The 23495-nt window shown below is 36.7% G+C and overlaps 8 protein-coding genes across 11 annotated transcripts; 5 read left to right on the top strand and 3 right to left on the bottom strand.

Moving 5' to 3' along the window:
* Nucleotides 1-165: 165 nt before the first annotated feature.
* On the top strand, nt 166-5206 carry LOC110846412 (mediator of RNA polymerase II transcription subunit 24). 2 transcript variants are annotated; one of them, XM_022093158.2, is made up of 22 exons: nt 166-372; nt 436-490; nt 635-699; nt 780-859; nt 1129-1150; nt 1214-1434; nt 1584-1618; nt 1676-1763; nt 1826-2027; nt 2100-2253; nt 2339-2504; nt 2576-2702; nt 2771-3001; nt 3079-3248; nt 3334-3511; nt 3637-3734; nt 3824-3913; nt 3992-4142; nt 4218-4357; nt 4445-4619; nt 4694-4864; nt 4946-5206. In XM_022093158.2, exons 1-22 carry the CDS (start codon nt 256-258, stop codon nt 5111-5113), a joined length of 2904 nt encoding a protein of 967 aa, XP_021948850.1. In that variant the 5' UTR covers nt 166-255; the 3' UTR covers nt 5114-5206. The 2 variants fall into 2 exon arrangements, with proteins under 2 accessions (XP_021948850.1, XP_035705952.1); XM_035850059.1 differs by having other exon boundaries at nt 641-699; nt 4946-5205.
* Nucleotides 5207-5550: 344 nt separating this feature from the next.
* LOC110847550 lies at nt 5551-7443 on the top strand. The gene is made up of 4 exons (XM_022094506.2): nt 5551-5807; nt 5878-6162; nt 6535-6975; nt 7069-7443. Exons 1-4 carry the CDS (start codon nt 5733-5735, stop codon nt 7312-7314), a joined length of 1047 nt encoding a protein of 348 aa, XP_021950198.1. The 5' UTR covers nt 5551-5732; the 3' UTR covers nt 7315-7443.
* A 4775-nt stretch (nt 7444-12218) lies between these two features.
* On the top strand, nt 12219-13384 carry LOC110846388 (protein archease-like). The gene is made up of 4 exons (XM_022093118.2): nt 12219-12649; nt 12778-12802; nt 12871-13075; nt 13141-13384. The coding sequence occupies exons 1-4, from the start codon at nt 12448-12450 to the stop codon at nt 13318-13320; spliced, it is 612 nt and encodes a 203-aa protein (XP_021948810.1). The 5' UTR covers nt 12219-12447; the 3' UTR covers nt 13321-13384.
* On the bottom strand, nt 13345-17093 carry LOC110846387 (bifunctional lysine-specific demethylase and histidyl-hydroxylase NO66). Its single transcript, XM_022093117.2, has 11 exons — nt 16785-17093; nt 15823-16698; nt 15534-15693; nt 15338-15450; nt 15186-15260; nt 14862-15046; nt 14684-14783; nt 14568-14622; nt 14236-14505; nt 13913-14154; nt 13345-13850 (listed from the first exon to the last, which is right to left on the bottom strand). The coding sequence occupies exons 1-11, from the start codon at nt 16953-16955 to the stop codon at nt 13455-13457; spliced, it is 2643 nt and encodes an 880-aa protein (XP_021948809.1). The 5' UTR covers nt 16956-17093; the 3' UTR covers nt 13345-13454.
* Nucleotides 17094-17149: 56 nt separating this feature from the next.
* LOC118434776 lies at nt 17150-19262 on the top strand. 2 transcript variants are annotated; one of them, XM_035848980.1, is made up of 2 exons: nt 17150-17257; nt 17411-19262. In XM_035848980.1, exon 2 carries the CDS (start codon nt 17446-17448, stop codon nt 19159-19161), a length of 1716 nt encoding a protein of 571 aa, XP_035704873.1. In that variant the 5' UTR covers nt 17150-17257; nt 17411-17445; the 3' UTR covers nt 19162-19262. The 2 variants fall into 2 exon arrangements, with proteins under 2 accessions (XP_035704873.1, XP_035704874.1); XM_035848981.1 differs by having other exon boundaries at nt 17190-17313.
* LOC110845838 (elongator complex protein 4) lies at nt 19071-22117 on the bottom strand. The gene is made up of 5 exons (XM_022092356.2): nt 21725-22117; nt 21353-21635; nt 20430-21278; nt 19477-20342; nt 19071-19388 (listed from the first exon to the last, which is right to left on the bottom strand). The coding sequence occupies exons 3-5, from the start codon at nt 20617-20619 to the stop codon at nt 19263-19265; spliced, it is 1182 nt and encodes a 393-aa protein (XP_021948048.1). The 5' UTR covers nt 20620-21278; nt 21353-21635; nt 21725-22117; the 3' UTR covers nt 19071-19262.
* On the bottom strand, nt 21096-21993 carry LOC110847027 (uncharacterized AIM2 family protein C30D10.14). Its single transcript, XM_022093871.1, has 3 exons — nt 21725-21993; nt 21353-21635; nt 21096-21278 (listed from the first exon to the last, which is right to left on the bottom strand). Exons 1-3 carry the CDS (start codon nt 21991-21993, stop codon nt 21096-21098), a joined length of 735 nt encoding a protein of 244 aa, XP_021949563.1.
* A 123-nt stretch (nt 22118-22240) lies between the features above and the next one.
* Nucleotides 22241-23495, top strand: LOC110845839 (coiled-coil domain-containing protein 58). 2 transcript variants are annotated; one of them, XM_022092358.2, is made up of 5 exons: nt 22241-22469; nt 22600-22647; nt 22733-22858; nt 22960-23106; nt 23190-23495. In XM_022092358.2, the coding sequence occupies exons 2-5, from the start codon at nt 22615-22617 to the stop codon at nt 23295-23297; spliced, it is 414 nt and encodes a 137-aa protein (XP_021948050.1). In that variant the 5' UTR covers nt 22241-22469; nt 22600-22614; the 3' UTR covers nt 23298-23495. The 2 variants fall into 2 exon arrangements, with proteins under 2 accessions (XP_021948050.1, XP_021948049.1); XM_022092357.2 differs by having other exon boundaries at nt 22259-22517.

A 23495-nucleotide genomic window follows, 5' to 3' on the forward strand; every position in this document is an offset into this window, starting at 1 on the left:
AACCGAGAAAATGTAGGTACCAATTTCATCCCATAAATTCTGAGGCAGCGACGATGAAGAATTTAGCATGACCAGTGAATTTCAAAGAAAGAATGACCGTGTTGGGTGGATGCTGTTAAGATGGGACTACGGCGGCATCAAACGGATACAAATTTCAGCGGTAATTTCGAATGTTTAACAACAAAATAAATGTAAACATTTTTGTCATTAATTAATTCTTTGTAATTTTGTGATTTTGAGAGAGTTAATTTGAGAATGGTCATGCAATCCAAAGAGTTGATCTTATCAAGGGATGCACAGGCCAAAAATATCATAATGCGAGCATGGAGGGAACGTTGGACGGTGATGCAATGGGGGATCAACGTTCGAACGGTAACACTAACTTGATAATTCAAAACTTTGTTCCTTTTAAGTATTCATAAATCTTTACTGCAGTTGGTGGATTCGAAATCGGATGGCTCATTCATCGCCAACTGTATCTTGCAGCAAGGTCGGTCTAATATTAACAAGACATGCTACACTCGTTAGCATGCTTCCGTGAAGTGAATTGTATAATACAATTTGTATTATTGTTCTACAATCATTCTAATATTAATAATCACAAATTTTTGAATTACTTTGATCCTGCAACAAGCTCTAGGCGGCCCAGGTCCAAATTCGCTGGTTTTGTCATATTTGATGCACTCGATTTATTCACAGGTTGTCTTTAATATTGAATATTTATTTTTGTATAATTAGTGATGACTAAAGTATAATAAGGGTTATTTATTTCTGTATAGCTAATTTCTTCTTGTGCTGTTCTGAAGAGTGTCTGTAAATATGATGGATTTCACAAGCCATACTGCGTTGCAAGTTTATTGTAAGTTGAAGTTATTTTTAATATTAAATGATTATTGGTAAATTCTAAATGGTCGGTAGCAATGTTCTTATATTGAAATACATTTTCTATACGAAAAAGTATGCAGACTTTGGCAATTACAAACTTTGTACATCACATTAACATAGTATATCTTTCGTTGTAACTTACAGCTTGCAAACAAAATTCTATATTTTAACCCATATATACACAAGAAGATTATAATGTGGGTTCAAGGTTGTAACTTGAGAGTACATTAATTTTTTTTCTAGGGACTTATTGAATAATATCAAGGTATGGTGACATTTTTTTGGCTTGGATTCGGGATTTTTTGTACCCTATGATTTATTATTTTAGGAGAGAGTGATCTTAAATGAAAATGAGGATCTCGAGCAATGCATGGAGTTGTCTCAGTCACTGGCTCTAACGACCCATTGGCTCCTCACCTGCATGTATTCATCACTTGAAAATCTATCTGACTTGTCAATTAACGACTTTCCAGTGGATGTTGAAGATTCCAAGATTGTTATCAAATGCCGAAAACTACTCGAGTATTTCTTAACTAATCCATTTATTAGGTAAGCTGCAGTATATTTACGGAAATTAAAAAGTGATGCGCATAAAGTAGAAATAAAAAATAATCCATGGGTAAAATAATTGTCTAGTTGTGGTTTGGCTATACTTACTATGTTATATTATTTTTTAACAACTTTGAATTTCTCCACAGTGGGCTGATAAACTGTGCTGTACTAGAAAATGATGGTATGCTTTTTTAACCATTTTTTGAAAATATTAAAGTAACATGTCTCTCATCTCTAGAAATGTTTCAAAATATTAAGAAAATGTCTGGAGAAATTGCAAAGTTTGCAGACGGGCATCATCATCAAGATATTGCTTTTATAACAGGGTGAGTCATTAACTATTTTATTGGACACAAAATAGATATTAAAATTATGATCATTTGCTCAGGCTTATTGAGCAAATTGGTGAACGACGAGGGGACTGTATTTCTTCTCGGAGCATTCTTACTCTTAGCCGATCTATTGATGGAAGACAAACTTTAATTGGTAGTCCATCAATTCTCACGACGATAATCTCGGCTGCACTGTTCCGTTCCTCTGAAAACGTTGCAGATATTGCCAACGAATTGCAAATAATTAAAAATCTTAGGGTAATTATGATTTTTCTTGATTTATCATTGATTGCACATTAAGACAATGTGTGTAACCATTTTTTTCAATAGGGGTTAACAAACGTTGAGCTGTTCAACGAAATTATGCATGCTGCTGTAGTTTCTTTGGTCGATTGCTTAGGAAAGCCAAATGAACTTCAAATTCTAGGATTTGTATTTCTTGTTTTACCATCATTGTTAAAGTCCCTCGTATTGATTTTGGATGGTAAGTTGTTTAGTTTATATACTTCATGCCTATGAACCGAGACCAATTTAAAAAATATAAACTTATTGGATCGATATCAATATAGCGTCAAATGATGACTTTTGCAATGGACTGTGTCTTTTTCTGGACAATGATTCGGTTTTGAGCATTACAGACACGAAACTTGCATGTTATACACTTGATATTTTTTTGGTCAGTTTCCAAAAACTTAATATCATCTCAGACGGAGACAGAAAACAAATACTGGAAAAGTAAATATGCATATTTATAGATTATTTATTCATTATGGACAAAGTATTAACTCCATTACTCGTGCATTCAGAAAACCAAGGCGTAGCCTCCAAACCGACCATAGTTCCAACAACGCTGTACTATTACTTGAAACTGAGAAAACTCTACAGCATATTTTTAATGCTTTGGACGGTGTGAGCGATTTTGAAAAAAACAAGGTAAACTATATCTTCGGTATTTCGGTGTGTCAGGTCAACACATTGAATTTTATATTTATGTATTACAGGATGCTATTCTTGGAACCTTGTACGATGTGATTTGCAATAACTTCGAATTTGTTCTTACAACAACATCTTGTACAAACAAGTTGAAACAGCTTTCTTCAAAACTATTAAAACTTAATCAATACAGCCTTCAAGCGGTTGGAGAAAACGGAAAAACTTCAGCAACAAGAGCAATGATATTTGATATTACGTTCTTGATGCTATGTAGTATTGGTCAGACCTATGGAGTCGAGGTGCATACATAATATATATATTTTTTTCACATTCGAAGTATGGTTAATTTTTAACTAATTGTATACTAATTTTAAAGGCTCTAGCGTCAGACGAGTCGGATTATTTTTTTGTAGAATGGTATAATGAGTGTATGGTTGAAAACAACTCTGTTAAGAACCCTGATGCAATTCTTAACCGTTGTAATCAAAACAAGGTGGAAATTCTCATTAACACGTTTCTACAAGGCGAGTCTGAATTAAAAACCAGGTAGGTTATTGAATATTTTGATATGTATTTAAAACAGAATTTAACTCAACGTAATTAATAATTTCGCACAATAATATTTTTGTAGCTTGGTATTTTGGAACGAGTTGTGCACAAATGTTGTTGGTGTAATTCGGGATATGGTTTTCGCATGGGAAGCAGAATCTGCCAATTTTGCTGACGTAAAGAAGGTGCTCGATGTCATTCGTTCCAAAGTGTGTTCATTGCCAATATGCATCTCTGCTTGGTTGTGTTCATATATACAGGTAAATATGTGTATATGTATTGTTATAATTTCCAATATACAAATGTGTCGTAAAAAAATTACAATTACAAAAATACAAATCGCCAATTATAAAAATTTCGTCACGTGTTTGGGCACGTACGATAGATGAGTCCTGAAAATCAGTCGGGAAAGGCACGATACATTTTAAACCACTTCCTCTCGAACCTCAATGTCTCAAACGATGAAGAACATTTCCAAGAACGGTTAGTTAATTTATATTGACCTGATTAAATTAATAAATAAATTAATAGATTGACTGTGAATGAATACGTCTTGTTTAATTTAATTGAAGGTTTGCTGTCATGAACAAGGTAATTTCCAAAATGATTAACTGTGTGCAACCAACGTCAGGAGCATCGTCACCCATTTCCACTGGAAATTGGTATGATTAAAAATGATGTTTGTTTTTAATGGTGCAACTACATTATAATATTAATGGATTATCTTAATTACTTTATAGCACAATAGAAAGCAAACCAATGTCAGACTTATACAAGAAGTGTTTCTCATCAATGCAGTCTAGAGGACTAATTGATATTGACACAATGATATCATTACAAAGTTTACTTGATCTGAATGGTTTACATTATTTTGTTCAAGGGTTAATAACGGTTAGTTCCATTTTTTCAAATTAGAACGTTAAAAATATTAAAATATTGGTTTCAAATTGATAATTTACTTTACAGGAAATGATGGAGAATCAATCACCAGCAGATCTACTACAGTGGTGTGATATGCTATATGGCCTTTTCAAAAATAATCTATTCGAGTGTACGGCAGCATTATTGGGTGTTGTTATTCCATCTTTACTTCATTATTGGGACAGGTAATTTTTTAATGAAAAAATAAACCAACTAAATTAATCAAGATTTATTGATTATTGATTGAATTTAACACCAAATATTATATGCAGAGACTCTAATTTTGTGGAACCACAAATTCTGGCTCTCGTGTCGTTGACGGTGGATTGCATCCTTTCATGCTATTTACAAGGCGAAACAATAAAAACCTTAGAAGACAGTGATGACGAGCCATCATTGTGTAAACGTAGGAAAATCTCTGACCCAAAGGATAGTAAGAAAATGGAGGTTTGTGGTTTGTTACTTTGTTCACATATGTGTCTTAATATTACGTCATTTCTATTATTGTTTTTTATGCACAGACGTTAGAAAACCTAAAATATATGCTCAGAGAATTATATGAAGAGCTTGACAAAATTCTCAAAGCTACATCAGATGCCAGACCACAAGGAATATTTGTGCTAAGATTCTTGGAGCAGCTATCTATAAAAGCATCAGACCCAACTATATTTTCTTCACTGCCTCACAGCGTTGTAAGATAATTCAGCTGCACAATTGATGGTTATTATATTTGGTCCGTGTTTTAACAAAAACCATTATTATTGTGATTGCAGATAACCAATTTGATGTCGCTGATGAGTGATGATATCAATCCACAGATGCTTTTGGGCTGGCATTCATTGAATGAGAAGACAGGAAGAGCTAATTGCATTCTAACCATTTGCAATCTAATGAAAATGCAAAACGTTAATAGACATTGTTGTGATTCGTCGTCAGACTAATTATATTTATCTTATTTTATTTAATGTATTTTTGGTACTTCTCTCTGAATATTCTAATATTAATAAAATAAACCAAGAAAGTCATGTCATGATTAATTGCTATTCATTTGTTCGTTGCAATGCATGCTCGTTGGGCTGGATGAGCTGATCCTGAGCTAAGTATGTGGCTAAATGAGAAAGGAAGAGCATTAATTACATATTTCCGAGAGTTTGAGTTGTGAGAATATGTAAGTATGATGTTGAATGATCCATATGCATAATAACAAAATCTTGTGTAGTATTATGTGCGTATGTACATACGTTTGTACGTATGTACGGCAATGCCGTAACGGCATATGGGAATTTGAGTGCTCTGCGGTTCTTATCACAAAATGATAACAGAAATAAACAAGGGCTGCTGCATTTGACACGGAATTATGGCTTCTTCTGGTATCTGGATCATTATGAGAGAGAGAATAAAAATGCAATGAGAAATGTTAACGATTTTATAGTTATTGAGACCCGGATGGAGAGTCACACAATAAATGCTGAACTCATTATACCTTAGGATTAGTTTGGATAATAATGGACACAAGAAATCTATCTAGTTTACTCTACTAAAAGACAAAAATCTGTCAAGATGACACATTTCGAAGGATTTATCTCATTTGTAATCATCATCATCATTGTGCTCGTCACTGCACCATTTTCCTACGTAAGTTGACAACTCCGTAGTCATTTTGTTCTAATACCTTCTTTGTTGTAACAAATGTAATTAAATTCAGGGAAACTTGGACTCAAATCTGTTGGAAGATGATAATAATAAGTTACGTTATGCTAATGGAGAAAGTGCTCAAATTGTTGCTCAATATGTGGAACCAGTTTCGCGAGATATTCCAGTAAACCCACTATTTTACGGATTCTTTTACGGCTACAACATATCAGACTCGTTGCGTCTGATTAGCGAGAAATACCTTTCAGCAAGCTATGACACCGTTCCAGAGTTCACCGTTTTTTTGGACAAAGCCATGTACGAGATGAATGTCACGGATCCATTTGCATATTACCAGGTTCAATTTTTTTCTATGTATTGCTTTACTTTAGATCTAACGTATTCATACGCATCTACTACATACAAGCCCACATGACATCAACCTTTGGTTCAAACCCTCAAACTACTTCTTTAAAGCCGGAACTTGTATTCTTGATATTCTTATACAGTTATTGCTTAAATGCTTGCAGTAGTAACATTTTGTTTAGTTTTGTATGAAAAATGTCAATTCTGAGAAAATACAAACTCTATTGTTGTTAATTTCAACCAGATCCATAGAACAAACATTTCCTAATAACTCAATTTCCTTTTTAAAAAAAAAAATTTCAGCATATTGACTTTTTGCTCGGATAGGATCATTCTGATTGACCAATTCTATACTCTTTATCAGAAACCTCTAGATCCTGAAACAGGGCGGATTGATCCCTATTTTCATACCACAGCTAAGTTTTGTGGACGAAAAGACTGCCTCGAGTACTGGAACAAGGCTGGAAAGTACTTGGGAAAACCATTTGACATGCATTTGGTTGGTCTGTTTTTTACAAAACGAACGTATGGGATTCGCGTAAAACTGACGGTGGAGGAACAAAGCATTTTCGAAGTTGATGAACGAAGCAACAGCATTCAAGCCGTGGACAACGATAGCATCAGCAATGCACCAACAAACCGTTCTAACCAAGAAGACCACAATAACGTCCTGGCAAATGAAGTAGTTGGACACGAGTACGAGGGGTATTTTCATAGCCATCCACATCAAGTTGTAACACATCCACTCTATCCTGGAATCCACTTTTACCCACAAGAGCAAGATTTTCATCCTACAGAGTCTCGAGTAATTTTTTAATAATAATATTAATGATTACTTTTTTTCCAAATAAATTCAAAACCAACAAAATTTTGTCGTTACAAATTCATGGAAATATAGGCGCATGTTACGCTTGGCTGTGCCAGTCAGATTACGGCTGAGCAAACTGGACTGGATTTACTGGAAATAATCGACTATGAAATTTCCGGAGGCATCTACCACCATGACTTTAACATTGGAGGGGGCGACCTTCCCCCTTCCACCTTGCGTCAATATGGAGGCGATGGAGAGGAAACAGAACAAGTTTTCGTTATCTACCCAAGCGAGAAGATGGTCACACAAGCGACGTTCAGTGTTTATTTGTAAAAAAAACAATAGATTTTTATGATAATTTTCAGATTCGTTCAATATTGTGATTAATTGCAAATTATCATATGGATACCATTATTTCTGCTATTGCAATAAACAAGAGTTCACGTACTTTTAATTAAGAAATTATACACAACTATCGACCTGATCCTACGCGTATGTTATTATACAGTATTGTAGAATATTATCGAGAGTAACTGCATACAAAGTGGTACTGATTAGTTATAGACATTTTCCGAAGAAAATTGGCACGGGTGAAAGTTTCTTAAAATGAATTCTTCCAAATATAGTTTAACGCTTATTCTTTTAAAAGTTGTAATATTTTTTGTAAGTTTTTGCTCTTAAAGTATATATAGGCTTTAACTTTATGCACATTTGTAGTAAATTTGATACATGTAATTTGTTAATAAAGCATTGTCAGATTCTGTGTTCAAATTCCTTTGGTTTGGGTGAATCTAATGAGAAAATCAGTAAGCGAATTGCTCCTCCTCGTGTCCCCATTGCTACCTCCACCCTCGCACCAACGGATCCCACCACACAAAGCTCAGGGTCACCGAGAACCATTACGCCTTCACTTATACGTACGTGTCAATTACTGATTTCACCTTAAAATAGTGAATCTCTTGTTGAGCATCATCCTTATTTATACGGTCAAAGAGACTGGAATCGGTTGTGGGACAAGGTACATGAGACCCAGGGAAATTGTAAGAATACAAAGCAACAACTTTAATTGGACAACGCAAACGCTCTACCAACCCAATGATGCCTGTACCTGGAGGTTCATTGTATGAAATATTAACTTTGAAAATTATTTAAATTGGCAAAATACCTAATACTTGCACTTTGAAATACAGTAATAATAATAAAAATTTATCGCTTGTCATTAGGGAAATGACTGCACCATCTCTGCAGAATGTCCCTGTTTTGACATTCCAGCATCATTTGACTGCATTGAAGATTACTTCAAAATTATCGATCTTCCGTACTACACTCAAAAGCAAGTTTCCACAATTATTAAACTTGTTATCATTTTTGTGAACTAAATTGTATTCTTCTAGGTTTTGTGGAATATCCAAACCCAATGGTCCTTACTGGGCTTCTACTGAAAAATTTTCGGTACGGTAAAATTATAAAATACAAAATATTGATTCTTACAGTTATATTAAATGCAGATCCGATTCCGATCAAACAGAAGGACGGCTGGAAAGGGCTTCGTTTGTTTCGTTCAGTGCGTAGCTCTAGGAGATCCAGTACAAAACACTCCGAGCTCGAATGACTTGCATTGTTCCTCAAATTAAAGCCAATTAAGAAGTTATTACCAGAAATCTATGTCGAATTTGGAGATTTCATTTCTTTTATCGTTTGATGATGATTGTTGTAAAAAATTGCGACAAATGCTTTTTATTAACATAAACAATGATAAACTATGATATGTCTATATTTAGTCATGCAGCTGAACGTTGTTACGTAATGCCAATACGTCGGGATTATTAATTTTATAGTAATTAATATCTGTCTCGCGATCCGGTTGTCATAATATATCCTATTTTATGATGCGTCCATTTAATGTCCCAAACTGAATTAATGCATAATAAAACAGTATTGCTCTCTGGTTATGCATTCCTGCACTTTGTAATTCAATAGGTCATTATGGGAGCGAAAAGGGCTGATGCTTGTAGTATTGCAGTACATCCAACCTGACCAAATGTCCCTCTTTGATAGATTAACTCTCAAGATTAATTTACACCGTTCGTTAGTGAACCATAATACATAGAACCATTGAATGATAAAGCTCATGACGTATGTTGTTATAGGCAATGCAGTAATGAATACTATTTCTGAAACCAAAATTTCATTAAATTTTTGAAGTCCTTGACTAGACTACTAATTTATATACATCTAATATATTGATGTACTCAGTACAATGAACCATGGAACAAGACCACCAGAATCAACTAATTTATCATGGAAAGCACTTATACAATCCTAACGATTATCTTGACGATGATAACAAGTCAACGTATACCCAAAATAGCGAAACTTGCGAGATGCCTCAACATTTCAGCTCCACCTTATTGCTCATACCTCCCAAGAAGAAACGCAGTGTTCCCCCAAAACAACAAGAAGAGGACAAAAACAATAATAATGATAATAATGTAGATAAAAACAGCTCTGAGCACGATGTCTCCTTGTCCAACGACAAGAAACTCTTATTATTTTGTTCAGGTACATCATCCAATACGTCTAGACGGCGACTCCAAGGAGAAAACGCAGGAAAGTCTTATTTATCTCGCTATATCTCTTCAACAATTTACCCCAAAGATATCATTACAAGCAATTCTTTTACGTCATCCCATGAAACGGCTGCAATATTCTCTGCCAGTGGCACCCAAATGTTATCAGACAACGACTCTCGAGTGGAGTTTCCTGAGCCAGACGATTTCAAACTTTACATGTCTGCCAACAAAGAATCCACCCGAGAAAAGACTTTGCAACTTGAGGTTAAAACTGGAAGACGACTTCTTTGCCCAAATTATAAACTGAACAAGCTCCACAGTACCTTCAGGTCTGGATTTAGTTTGGTCAAGATTCCTGTCTTTTTAACGGAAAGTGCTTACAATTCTTCACTTGAGCTGAGATTGGCAGAAATTGATGAAATCATGCGTGGTCATCCTCCATCAAAAAAGATGAAGCTGGATCTATTTGACTTCATTAAAGAGAGTTTATCAATTAATGATAAAAATAATGACCCGACGAGCGGAGATGTACAAAGTCTTATTGTTCTGCAAGAAAAACTATCTCTGAAATTTATACACAATCCCCGGATTTCAGAAAAATTGGATCCCAGAGATGAAAATCAGAAAAACGACAGTTCATCTGATACAGAAAATGAGATGCATCCTGCACATGAAGAAGGTACTAATGCTACGAATTACTTCAAATGCGATGCTAACCATAGTCAAGTTCGAGGGGATAATGCTCAGCTCAAATGTCTTTCAGACGACAATATTAGAAAAACAAAGTCCACACAATTAGAGTCTAATAAAATTGATCTAGAGGAAGAATTACCAAGTAGCAAATTAACGACACCAACGACAAAGAAATCTGGTTTGTTGAAACTTCAGAGCAATAGTAGCATATGCGCAACAGTGGGAATCAGCATTAGTAAAATATTCCAAAAGAAACTGAGATCCAACTCCTCCTCTGATGTTAAATACAACTTGTCGGAAGAAAAGTTACCATCACACGGTTCACAAACCGTTGTTGTCGAGATGGGCGACCATTATTATGAAGTTGTTGAAGAGGAACGAGTGGAGTACCACGACTCGGAAACGTTAGAAAGAATGAGTGAAAGACACGTCAGCAAACTTGTTGATTGCTCAGGAGAAAGCACAATAGAAACTTTTGCAGCTCAAAAGTGCCCCAGTAGTCCCAACCTATCAATTTTTGGAATAAATTCCGAAAAGTCCTCCAATTCCATTTTATATTTCAAAGAACAGAAGAAATCTGGTCAAATTCTTGTGGAGAATCAAGAGGGTGAAGTAATAATCAGAGAGGACAACCTTTCCAAGGAGAAAGCTGATAGCAGTGTCGTCAGAAAGCATGAAACTATCCAAGGTGAAGAATTCAATGAAATTCCTGAAGTAACTGGAAATGAAGCCAGACAGCATCAAAAACTTAACCAAGTTGTAAATATGGGCAACATTCAAGCGAAATTTCCAGATTACAGTAGTTCAGAAAACGGGAATTTAGCTGAATATAATCCAAACCATGCGAACAAAGTGGATGATCCACCAGTGTCAATAAAAGACAACAATTGTCAGACGAGTGCCGTTCAAATTGTCCATGAGAAAAAGAAGCTATCAATATTCAAAAGCATTTTAGGGGTATTTCTGAAAGGCTCAAGTAAAACTGTTGTGGAAAGGGAAAGTTGTCTGCCTTCACCTGCGTTCAGTTCAGGAAATACTGCAAGGTACTTACAATGTCCTGACGATGAATCTGTTGCAAACCCATGCAGATAAGTAAAATGTGTTATGTACAGGCGGACCTTTTTTCAAAAGCTGTTCAGAATATCGTCCAGTGCGAAATCACCTACGTCAATCGAACTGAAAGACGTTTCTGGTGGTAATCTGGATGCAGGAAGGAATGACATGAACGGGAATCTTATCATTAGCGAAAGAAAGGATCAAAATCATATCGGACCTAAACATGTTGATTCTGTTTCATTAATGAGGAGGAAACGACTTCAACTATTTGCAGAAACCCAGCAGTTTTATCAAGATAGCATAATGTATGTACATTGCATTATGACAATTTCTGGTAAATTATGCACAGAGTATAACATCCCATGCACGTTACAGGGCGTACAAGTGCAGCACTGGAGCAACTTCGCCCGTCATGACCTCAATTCCCCCCATCCGCTTTCCGAGTGAGTTGGTGAGGATAGCAGCCAACCAAAAAACCTTCGCCCTCGGTCCGCGCCGTGTTTTAGCCGATCCCGACCGCTTCCTTCGTTTTGGTCACAAGTCCACCGTGTCGGAAAGCATCATCCTTCCAGCCATTTCTGGTAAAAAGCGAAGGCTCAATCAAAGTCTCCTCTTCGACGCTGCCGACGTTAAACCATCAGTCAGTAAAACTACTGAAAAACAGGATGGGAGCGTGAATCAACTTAAAGGAATTCTTAAAAAAATATGATAATAATAATAAACTGTGTACATAAAATATAATAATAGTAACATGCCAGCGCAACAAATAGATTAGATCATTTACAATTTTGCACCACATTCACGAGTTGAACATTAGTTGAAGTCTCACTCATGCATGGCATGTTCATGGCTCAGTCTCGTTGTAACAAAGTGAAAATTGAGACTAATAAAATGAGACAATCTGACGATTCATGGCAGACCAAACGAAACTAAACCGGCCAAAACACCTTGGTTGTTGGTCCATTTTCACTTCACTCACACACATCCAAAAAATACATGACTCCTGTGATTTATTAGCAAATTAAATAAATATCAAAGTGACTAATTACATATGGTCCTTGTAATTATGTAGCGAAAACGAAGCCCCATAAATCATCTTAACCAAACCGTATCAAATTGTTGAAAAACCGAGTAACAATTCAACATGGAGGAGAAAGAAGTGCAATCCTCTGTCACTGACGAGGAAAGGGACGTGTCGCCTCCCAAACGATTCAAAGAAAAATGTCCTCCTGACAATATTGATGCTGAAGTAAGTATCTCTCAATTAATTGTCGAGGAGGTGGACCTGCTTGAACAACCCCAAATTGGAGTGGAACCTCAAGTGCTACCTGAAATCAAGTATGAATGTAAGATTTATTTCCGATTTGGGTGGGGTGGGGGTATATATATCTTAAAAAATTCTTATCTAATCTTTATATTATCCTATTACGCCTATTATTGCGCTACGATCAATTATGTTTGTTGAATGTTATAGATTTGGATCACACAGCTGATGTGCAGTAAGCTAAACTGTATTTAAGAGATTAGTTGACAATTGTGATTGTGAGGGCGACTTTTTATATTTTAGAATCCATGCCTGGGGATTCAACCTTCAAGAGGCGTTTGAGCAGTGTGCGATGGGCATGTTTGGCTATATGACGGACATTGATACAGTTGACAACAAGGGGACGCAGACCATTGAGGCGAATGGTCACGACATGCTCTCTCTTCTCTTTGGATTTCTGGACGAGTTTCTTTTCATCTTCAACGCAGATCCTTTCTTTATAGCGAGGGTACCATTATTATTATTAACAAATATGAAGTAAACGAATATAAAAGTTTCTTATGAAACTTGCAGAAAATCACAATTACTTCATTTGACCGTGACAACTTTAAAATTAAAGCGGTGGGACATGGTGAAACGTTTGATATTTCTAAGCATCCTCAGGGAACCGAGGTCAAAGCTATTACCTATTCAAATATGCAGTTTCATGAAGCAGAGGATTATGCAGAAGTATTTGTAATTATTGACATATAAGACTATTGTACTGACCAATAATAGTTCAGATTCTTATATTAAAAACTTTATTTATTTATACACATGTCTCAAAATGTAATTGATTTTTTAGCATTAATTATTACATGAAATGCAAAATAAGCAAAATTGTAGACTTATTCGTCATCATCGGACCCAATTTCTTCAATGTCGTCATCATCGCTGGCCAAAGTATCTACGTTATTATCAACATGGTCGTTAGAATAAATGTCACTACTATCTTGGTCTGATTCGTCGTTTTCGACTTCACCGAGCCCATCAGTATCGTCATCACTCGTCGTGCTCATGTTCAAATCTTCCTCATCACTCTCGGTTTCCAAATCCAAATCACCATCAATTAATTCTTCCACGTCGGAATCATCGTCATCAAGATCATCTTCATCTTGTGAGTCTTGCGACAAGGACTCCAAGTCATCAAAATCGAGATCTTCCTCATCATCAATTTCCCCAGCTTCTAAACTTTTTTCAGTCATAAGAATACCTCGCTCCCATAAATCAGCAGTGATCTGGATCTAGATTGAGACGCAACAAATTAATTATGTCCATTTATAGAACATCAACTTTTACAAGTTACCTTTTTAGAAAGGTCATCGTCTGCTACAGGAAGATCTTCAATTCGAACATAGTCTGGGTATGAGTTGATTAATAACTCTACCGCCGATCGATATTCTTCTGAAATTTCAACAAAATTGGGTTCGTCTTCATGATACACTAAAGGATTTTCCACGGTGTAGTAAAGTCGAAGAGTTGAATCTTCTAAAATTAGACGAATCGCATGCTTCCGAATTAACTTGACCTTTGTATCTGGGTCCATTTCTGTAAAAAAAAATCAATCAGTAAATAATAGTAGGTAGTATTGCTTATACATATATACATATGCATATAAATTAATCTTACCAACTCGATTCTTCACTATTCCATTATTTAAAAACTCTCCGTCTTCTGCAACTGTCTTATCCTTTTCTTTACGTGTCAGATATGGGGGAAGCGAATCCCACACGAATTTTTTGCCCATTACATCGGCAGCAGCATCAGCCTCTAGGTTACCAACTTTGGTTACGAGTCGTTTCATGTTACTTTTAAATTCGTTGCGTTTGGCTAGTGTTGTTGCATCCGTTTTCTTTGAGGGTGCCAATCCCATAAAGGAAAGGTAGTCCAACGGAAGGCCTGCAAAGGAATTAGCTTTAAAAATGAACTCTTGAAATATGCATTCAATTTGTTTATTTGACCTTTTCTGAATTCCACATCAGTAGACGCAAGTTTGTCAACAGCTTTTGAAAAGTGCTGCAAACATAAATAAATCAATAAATTAAAAAAATAGCTAAACTTTTCTACAGATACGTACCTCTTTCAGTAAGTCAGCCCAGGAATTTTGTTGATAGCAAGAAATGGTTATGTGCATAGAGTGAAAACCGTCTACGGTATGAGCTTGATGAATTATACCCCTGGAATAATGAAAAAAGGCAATAATGGTAATATTATATTGACAACAAAAACGTGAGAACTTGGCTCAGAACGAATACCTCGGAAAGTACAACAAATCTCCTGGCTCGAGAACAACGTCAATGAATGGTTCACCTAGAGACTCCTCTTCTTTGCCGAAATCTTTACTTGAGTAACGTGCTAAAACTTCATGAGGATTTCTGGGTTTATACAACTTCCATCGCTTCTTCCCTTCAATTTGTAAAACAAACGCTTCGATATCATCCTGAAAATATTTCCCATTACTAATTATGCATTAAATAAATGGTCGAGACACAAACAAAATGTGAAGAACTTGATTTACAATAACTTACATTACAACCAATCCACCATAATAACCTACAACTATGATTGATAACACTTACCCAATGCGGTGCAAATCCTTGTGCATCAGGTGGTGTTAGATACACATTGGCTCCAACAAATGTTCCAAACATTTCCTGCAATGTATAATTACGAGTACAATCTGAATATTCTTATTCGATGAAACGAAAAACCAATATATCTATCGTCTCACCTGCAATGCTGCATTTAATCTTCGAAGTGGACCACAGTAAGTTTGCGGATTCAACAAACGGATACTATTTCCAGTGCTGTAGTAGTCCCAAAGAGCAGCAGGTCGGACACGATCTTTATATAACAAAAATTTCAAAAATTGTCTCACACGAAGTCAAGTTTAACTTGCAATTGTAGAAATATGTAAATATACTTACGCGACATATCTTCAGAGACAGTAATCCGTTCCCCATTTTCGTAACAAACAACATCAATATTTTTAGTGTATTTGAGAACATTTTTTCTCAACAAGTCGTCGAGCGTGGTTGAAGATAGAATCCAATCATAGTAATTTGGATAAAGTATTCCTCTCTTTATCTGCGATGGGGCAAAGAATATTAATTAAGATATTACCTACCAAATTCGTCTACATATATGTATATTATGCATATGCTAACATAATACTTTAATTATGGATTCAATGAGTATTATTATGAATATACTTACAAGCAGGGAATTTTTCTCCCAAAATTTTTCCATGAAATCAGAAACGCTTTGAGGAAAAATCATCCAGGCAAACAAATCTTTTCCATTTTCGACACTGTCGAATATGACTTTCTGGCTGAGAAGGATGTTCAGGTCTGGAGGTTTGTTGCTATCCGTGCTCCCTTTTTTCCCAAACTTTGTCAAACCTTCAACTGCTGACGACCCTTTAGCAATAACACTATCCGAGCTGGCAGTGTAACTTTTTGAAGCTTTGGTTTTCTTCTTCGTATTAGAACCAATTTTGCAACTGTTCATCTCATCAATTGCCTTCCGTGATGCTACTGGTGGTAATTTAGAACTAGAAGTGGTCGGTTCTTGAATAACAATTTTCTTTTCTCCTACTTTTTTCCCAATGTTCCCATTCGACAGAGGATTAGGAAGAATATTGCTATGAACCTCAACCTTCCTCATTTTTTGTGGTGGTTCTGGTTCTATATTTGAAGAGGTATTTTTCTTCTTTTTTCTATTTCGTCGCTTCTTTTTCTGTTTGGTAGTTTCTCCTTCCTCTTCAGAGAGAGTCTGTGTGGGAGGGAGAGGGGCCATAACGGGCACAGGGATGGGAGTTATTCGCCGTTTAGAGTTGGACACTTGGGTGTCATTTTTGTTCTTCTCAGAAGCAATTGGTTTTGAAGTCTTCGAACTTGTCAAAGATGATGATGGTTGTTCGCTGTTAACTTTATTTCTTTCAATTTTAGACGAGTCGACATCGCCCCCAGCAGCAGAAGCTTCATCTTTCTTCAATTGTTCCAATTTTACTTTCTTCCTCCTCTTACTTTTCTTTCTTAAACTCGCTTGAGTAGATTCAGAAGTATCTTCATAAGACTTGACTCCAGGAATCTGTGCAACGACAGTAATAGAATACACAATAAATAAGTAGTTTATTAGGACTGCGATTTTAGTTGGAGTCTTAATTCTTAACTTACCAAATTATTGTAGACAGCATATGCAGACATTTGAAACCCATCCAAATTTTGTACAGAATTTTTACTTGGACCGCTACTGGCCGTTGTATCGTTTGAAACTTTGTTCTTATTTCCATTCTTAGTGAAGGAGGAACCTCCTCCGCCCGTTTTGGAACTGGATGGGCCCTTCATATTTTCACTTCGTATAAATACCTCAGCACGTCGTGTGTGGGGAGAAACTTAATTTTCCTACGGAAATTTTGATAAAATGCAGGACACTAAATTTTCCAGCAGTCAACAAGAAATTGCGAGCTGCTCTGTGCATGCAGTAGTGAGTGTGAGTGCTGCATTGATATGCACGTGCAATGGTGAAACCGCGCGGGTCTCTGCCAGTTGTTTGTTTGTTTGGAATGAAAATGAAATGATGTAAACGGAAACAGTGAAAAGTGCTGACAAAATTTACTTCAATTCAATTCTGTTTTCGTGATGTCTAGGTTAGTGAAGTAATTAGTGTGCAATTATCTAGAAACAATTTTTGAAACTCATTAACGTATGAATATATAATTTATAATTTCAGGGTTTGAAATTTATCATATTTAAACTTAATTTAGTATATATTTAAAACTTCAAGCATGTTTTAATTTCAGGTGAAAGCTGGAAAATTAATAGTGAATTATTAAAGATGGACAAACCTACTGGGCATCAACCAAGTAGTGTACCAACCGGTACCAGAATGACGTCTGAAACCATACCGTCTTCTGCTGAAGATAAATTAGAAATTAGACAGCCTGCCAAGATAACGATGAATATTCCTACGTTTATGATGCCAAAGATTGCGATTGCAACGTCTCCTGTTCGAACACCACATGTGGACATGGCTAGACAAAGATTGGCACAAGATACGACAGGGACAATGACTCATCATTCTATCAGTGGTATAAATAATATTCCAAAGAGTGTAGCCTCCCCAATAATCGGTGGACCATCAAGTGTGCCACCTGTCTCCGCAGGTATGCCTACACAGGGTACATTTCAAGCACCGCTTATTCAGATGAAATTGGATCCTGGATCATTTCGTTCGGGGGTGAGATCACCATCATTTAGTGATCGCCCTTCGGGTAGCCTCTCTGAGCCGCCGTTAGAAATGATGAACAGATCTATTAGCCAACAACAATTAATTCAACAAACACCTTCTTCCTCTTCTGTTAATGAATTGCCAGTTTCGCGGTCATGTCAAGAAGAAACAACTACTCTTATGACACCGATAACAATGTCATATAAAGCAACAGCCCCTGCTGGTCCTGCTGTAAGTCTTACTATATGCAAACCCAATGCAGATGAACCTTCTTCCAAAAACATAGGCATTCAGCAGCATCATCCTCCTGTAAAGCCAGCAGAGATGTTCAGTAGCAATAATTTAACAAACAATACCACCAGTGCAAGATCTGCAATAAGGCCCCCCACGTCCACAATAATATCTACATATAGCAACGTCACAGCAGTAGGTCCAGTTCAACCTACTCTTGTCAGCGTGTCACCACTACTATTGACCACGCAAACTATACAACTTGATACATCCTTAAATAATAACACCAACTCGACTAAAACATTAGACTATGCGTCATCACTGTTATCATCATCAACGTCAAGTCTAGCTACAACTGTGACTGTAGTGACTGTACCTAATTTCAAACCCCCTGAACAGCATGCACCACAGACGAAAATTCCTGTATCTGCTGCTCTTGTGAGTAATAAAACTATTACACCGGATAAGAATTTAAGCAAACTCAGGGGTCCGAAATGTTTTCGGGAGCCGGAAGAGTCAGAGTCAAAGTTACGAAAAGCTTCTCCGAGTCCTCGTCCATCCGTCCGAGTGTCTGTAGGGCCTTATCAAGTACCAGTAAACATAAAGCGCACTAATATTACAAGGGAGGACATCGCCATGTTGGTTATGCCATCAGAGGATTGGTCATGCAGTGTCTACCCTGCTCCAAATTATAGACAAGAAAAATTTATCTATGTTATTAGCGAAACATTTCTAAACTCTGATCTAGTTGAAATTGTACGAAAATCAATCTCGATTCTTCCCAATTGGGGCATGAAGTTTTCAGTGATGGCAAAGGATATGTCAAGGTTCAATTTGGGTTTGGATGTTTCTGACATTACCGACATTCAAGCAGTTTTAAACAACTTTGATGCATTTCCAGTTTGTAATGGTAGTGGTGGTGAAGGCATCCGAGATTCTAGCAGTCAGTCCGCCGGACTATCAGATATGATGAATGTAACTTTATATTCTGACAGAAAATGTCGTAGTAAACAGTGTCCTTTACTGCTTCTTAATTTCTCAGATACAAAATGTACATCGTGCTTACAGTTATTTAAAGATAATAAAATCTAGGTATAATCTGTCCATATATCATATATCTACATATATTATTGTATAGCTATTTATACGAGTAGTAATAATAAATTGCTAAAAATATAAATGTACACACAGTGTTAAAATTCGATAGATTTTCCTTTAATCGTTGTTCCACCACAAGCTCCTGTTGAAGTAGAAAAGTAGGTGTTGTTGGACGCTTCACGTTGCGCTGTGCTTTCTCCTTCAGGGGGTAGATTTAGCTCCTAACATTAAGTTTACCAAAATTCCCTTCATTTAATCAAACAACAAATAGGTGTACGTAGGTACGTATGCGTGTGTAAGAAAGCTTACATGAAATACGAGACGCTTCTTTTTAAACGAAAATCCCAAGTCTCTCGGAAGATCTACAGGTTTGAGAGAATTTAGAGACGATATTTTCAAAACATCACAAATTCCATCAATGTCCCCAAGGTCTGTTCGTCTCTTTTCATCTGTGACGGCTTGCAAGGATATCACATAATCTGCAAAATGCTCACACCTGCCGATTTTTGTCGTGGGCGATGCCATCTCCGAAATTGTTATCAAAGCGCACGAATTGGTATGTCTTGTAATTGCCTTCAGACCTAACATAAACTTTGGCGACAATACTTGTTCTTCACAATGAGAAAGTCCAATCCTCACAAGATTGGTTGGGAATTTCACTTGTACACCGGTGGCTGGGGTGGAATTATGAGCTGCTGTAGACAGCGGTAATTTAAAGTCATTCACCACTGCCACTATTTCTTGCAAAAGATCCTTGCACGTGGGATCATTTAGAGAATCATAATTATCTTGCACAATTTTGCTGATGGTGACATGTTTTGCTCCCAGATCGGCCGCTGAACTCTTTTTCGTAAAATCAAACTTCGTGATTTCCTTTCCTCCCCCTGTTGTTCCTCCGACGCCCCTCTGCTGCTGATGCCCATAACGCCATGCGATCTTCATATTACTAGGATTCATGATGTTCATCGTCTCATTATTGTCACCACCTGCGTCGTCCTTGATATTCTTATCCGATTGTTTAGACGACGATGAAACCAGTGATGGAAGCTCGTTAACGAGATACTCTTGACAATTTTCTCTGCCAGAGGCTACAAAAATGTGGTGGTTGTAGGATGCACCTTCTGCGATGAACGATTTCAAGACACAGTCGGCATATCGACTAGGAAAGACGTCCTCTGGAAATTTACAAAGAGAAAATTACACATACAGCGACTTACACTTTTTTCTAAAATGAAGCGTGTCGTTAAATGAAAATATCTTACTAATAATGCAAACACAGCCCAGAGGGATGCCCCCTCCGATGAATGAGTCGAGGGATGAAACCCCGGTGGATACGACCTGTTCACCATATCGAAACGTAGAGGAGAAAGTTCCAGGAATTCGGACTGACGAACTTCGACTAATTATTCCCGACCCTTTGCTAATTATTATGGGTGGGTTCGGAGTGGACATTTTTTATGACCTGTATTTTGTTTAATTCTCACAGCAATGTGCAATCCATGGATTGAATATCTGATGAGATGAAACTTTATGCAGATAAAAACCAACTTCACCAATTTACTGACATAACTTTGTAATACGTTAAACCAATGGTTTACAAAAGATAGTTGTATTTTTATTTCTATCTAAAAGTAGAAATAAAATGCAAATAATTTGCAAGTCGTGCAAGTGAAAAAATCAAATGAAACACCGCCATGGGACTGTGCCTAATGCGATGATCGTTCAATCTTGGTGCATGCAAGTCTCTGATGACATAAATAATATCAAATTGTAAACCAAATTTTATATTTGTTGATCGAATGCAATATTTATACTTTAACAAGCAATACTGCCCTATGTTTTACATAGGTAATAATGAAATCAATATGCTTCCTCCTAATGAAAAATTACTAGAAAGTACTATTTTTTGTCATAATCTACTCTGGTAATTATTTCAACTGTTTGCTGAAGAATTTATGAGTCAGAGTCAAAGCTTCATCAACACGTTTCCTGTTCAACTCATCCTCCATGTTTCCACGAGCGGCACAAAACCCATGCGGCACGTCCACAAAGCGGTGATGACCACTCCCATCCTCACCAAATCTTGCTTTCACTTTTTCATAAAAGGGAACCTGTTGGAATAACATAAACATATAACTAATTATATATATATATTTATAAATACGTGCAGTATTTGGGGACAAACCATGTCAGCATCACCGCTAGCGGGGAGAACAAGGACCGGAGTCATGACTCGGTCCCCATCTTCGTCCTTAACAAGCGATGGATGTATCAATGCGATTGCTTTGATGTCACTGGAATATTCACAGGAAGCCGAGACGCACATCAGAGCACCCCAACAAAACCCAAACATTCCAATTTGTCCTACCCCTTGCCCCCTGTAATGCTCGAAAAGTTTGCAAAGGTCGCCTTTCACGACTTTCTCCCAGGAGCCACTCGTCGTCACAAAATCCACGAGGACTTGCCGGCTAAGTATGCAAACGTTACACTTTGAAGGATTTCGAATCTCAAGCCAACCTACTACCCAAATCGTGCATGTACATATATTCATACTTACTCTTTTGGTGGATAGGTTTCAGAAGGAAATGGTTTTCCTCTAAAAAAATCTGGCATAACTACTCGAAAGCCAGAGGAGCTCAACTTGTCGCAGAATTGCTTCGTGACTGGGTGGAATCCAAAAATGTCGTATAAACAAATTAGCAACTTGTAGCTTTTGGTATCTCCAGTCTCATACACTGAGAAATCTTCCAGTTGGACGTTAGAACCTGTGGGGGTGTAATTCGACTCCACTGGGGGAAGGGTGCAACACGATGTTGGAAAATACATCGCCAGGCTGTTAGATTTGTCTAAGCTTTCTTTAAATTGAACACAACGTTATAATGCAAATACGCGCTGCAGTACAGGTACTACAGATGATCAAGACAATTGCAAACGAGTGCTCTCAGCTTAATAAAAGCTAGTGTTATAAAGCTGCCACTCATAAAAAAACGTCCAGATCATTATATACTGAATTCATTAAACTTCATTAATGATGAATCATCATCAGTGACATAGGAAATCGTCCACAAATTGTGATGTCCAAAACCATGCAAGGGTGATGCACCATCCACATTGGCACGTGTACCAGATTCAAAAATGCACTTGTGCTACACATAAACCGGGCCGGGTTGTTTATTTTACAGCTAATAAAAAGTTTTTTTTTAAACAAATTTGCAGTAAATTGCAAATTGAATCTATTTCTTATGGAAGAGAAAGTGTAGGGATTAATCAGTTCACGTGTCTCCCTCCATTATCTCCAGCAGGTTGTCTTCTAGTCTGGTCAAAAAGACAGGCTAAATTAATTATAAAACGTAATTTTAGAAAAATACACTAATATTACATGCAATGTATATTATATTATTTGTTTGTTGTTATTTTTTGTGCGAAAAATAGAGATAATACAAGAATATGTCCATTTGTGATGATATCAGCGAATTTTTGGTACGTGTCTCTCAAAAATAATTTATTAGTAATTTCAACCATTCCCTGCAAGTATAATTCATAATTGTTTAATTATCTGCAATAGGATTTGCTGAAGACGTTGAGATTTGTTGATGACAAACTGGTCAATCGTCTCAATACCACAATACCCACAGAATCGTTCTCTGCCAAAGTAGACGCTCAAGTCAATTGCAAGGATTTATTCCTCCAGGTACTTAATTAACTATTTACCTAAAAAACACACACATACATCTCAATAATTTGCATCCCAATTGTTCACAATATAACCTTCCAGCTTGGTATTATTTTCAGCTCGTCGCAAGTCACGCCAATCGCAACCAAGCACTAGGACAATGTTTAACTCTATCCTCTGAGAAATTACAAAACTTTAAAGAACAGAAAAAGTCAAATCCAAATGACCTTAAAAATTTAAGGCTGCTTCGTACTGAACAAACAAAGGTATGAGTTAGAGATACTAAGAAATTGGGTATTGCGTCGCCTCATAAATGTATTTGCTATATTTAATTTTTGAACTCTTCCAGTTCAGAGAACTTCAAACCCAGATGAATGTCGAAGAGGTTATTCAGGAGAGAAGCTTAAGAATTTATCACGAACGATGTCGGGCTTTCTACAAACCGGGAGACAATTGACTATAAAACACTCACTCATGTAGCGAAACCTGGCATTGTGTTCACCTTTGTGCATGCATTCATAAGTGCTACGACCATATAGTGCCAGTCCAGATTTTATAATAATCTAATTAATAGTCGTGATTCATGATCATGTAGTACTGCTAGTTGTTACTAATAATAAAATGAAAAGACTGTTCTTTTGACACTTCTCGTAAA

Source organism: Folsomia candida, unplaced genomic scaffold (genome assembly GCF_002217175.1).
Source record: "Folsomia candida strain VU population unplaced genomic scaffold, ASM221717v1 Fcan01_Sc003, whole genome shotgun sequence".
NCBI classification, from domain to species: Eukaryota; Metazoa; Arthropoda; class Collembola; order Entomobryomorpha; family Isotomidae; genus Folsomia; species Folsomia candida.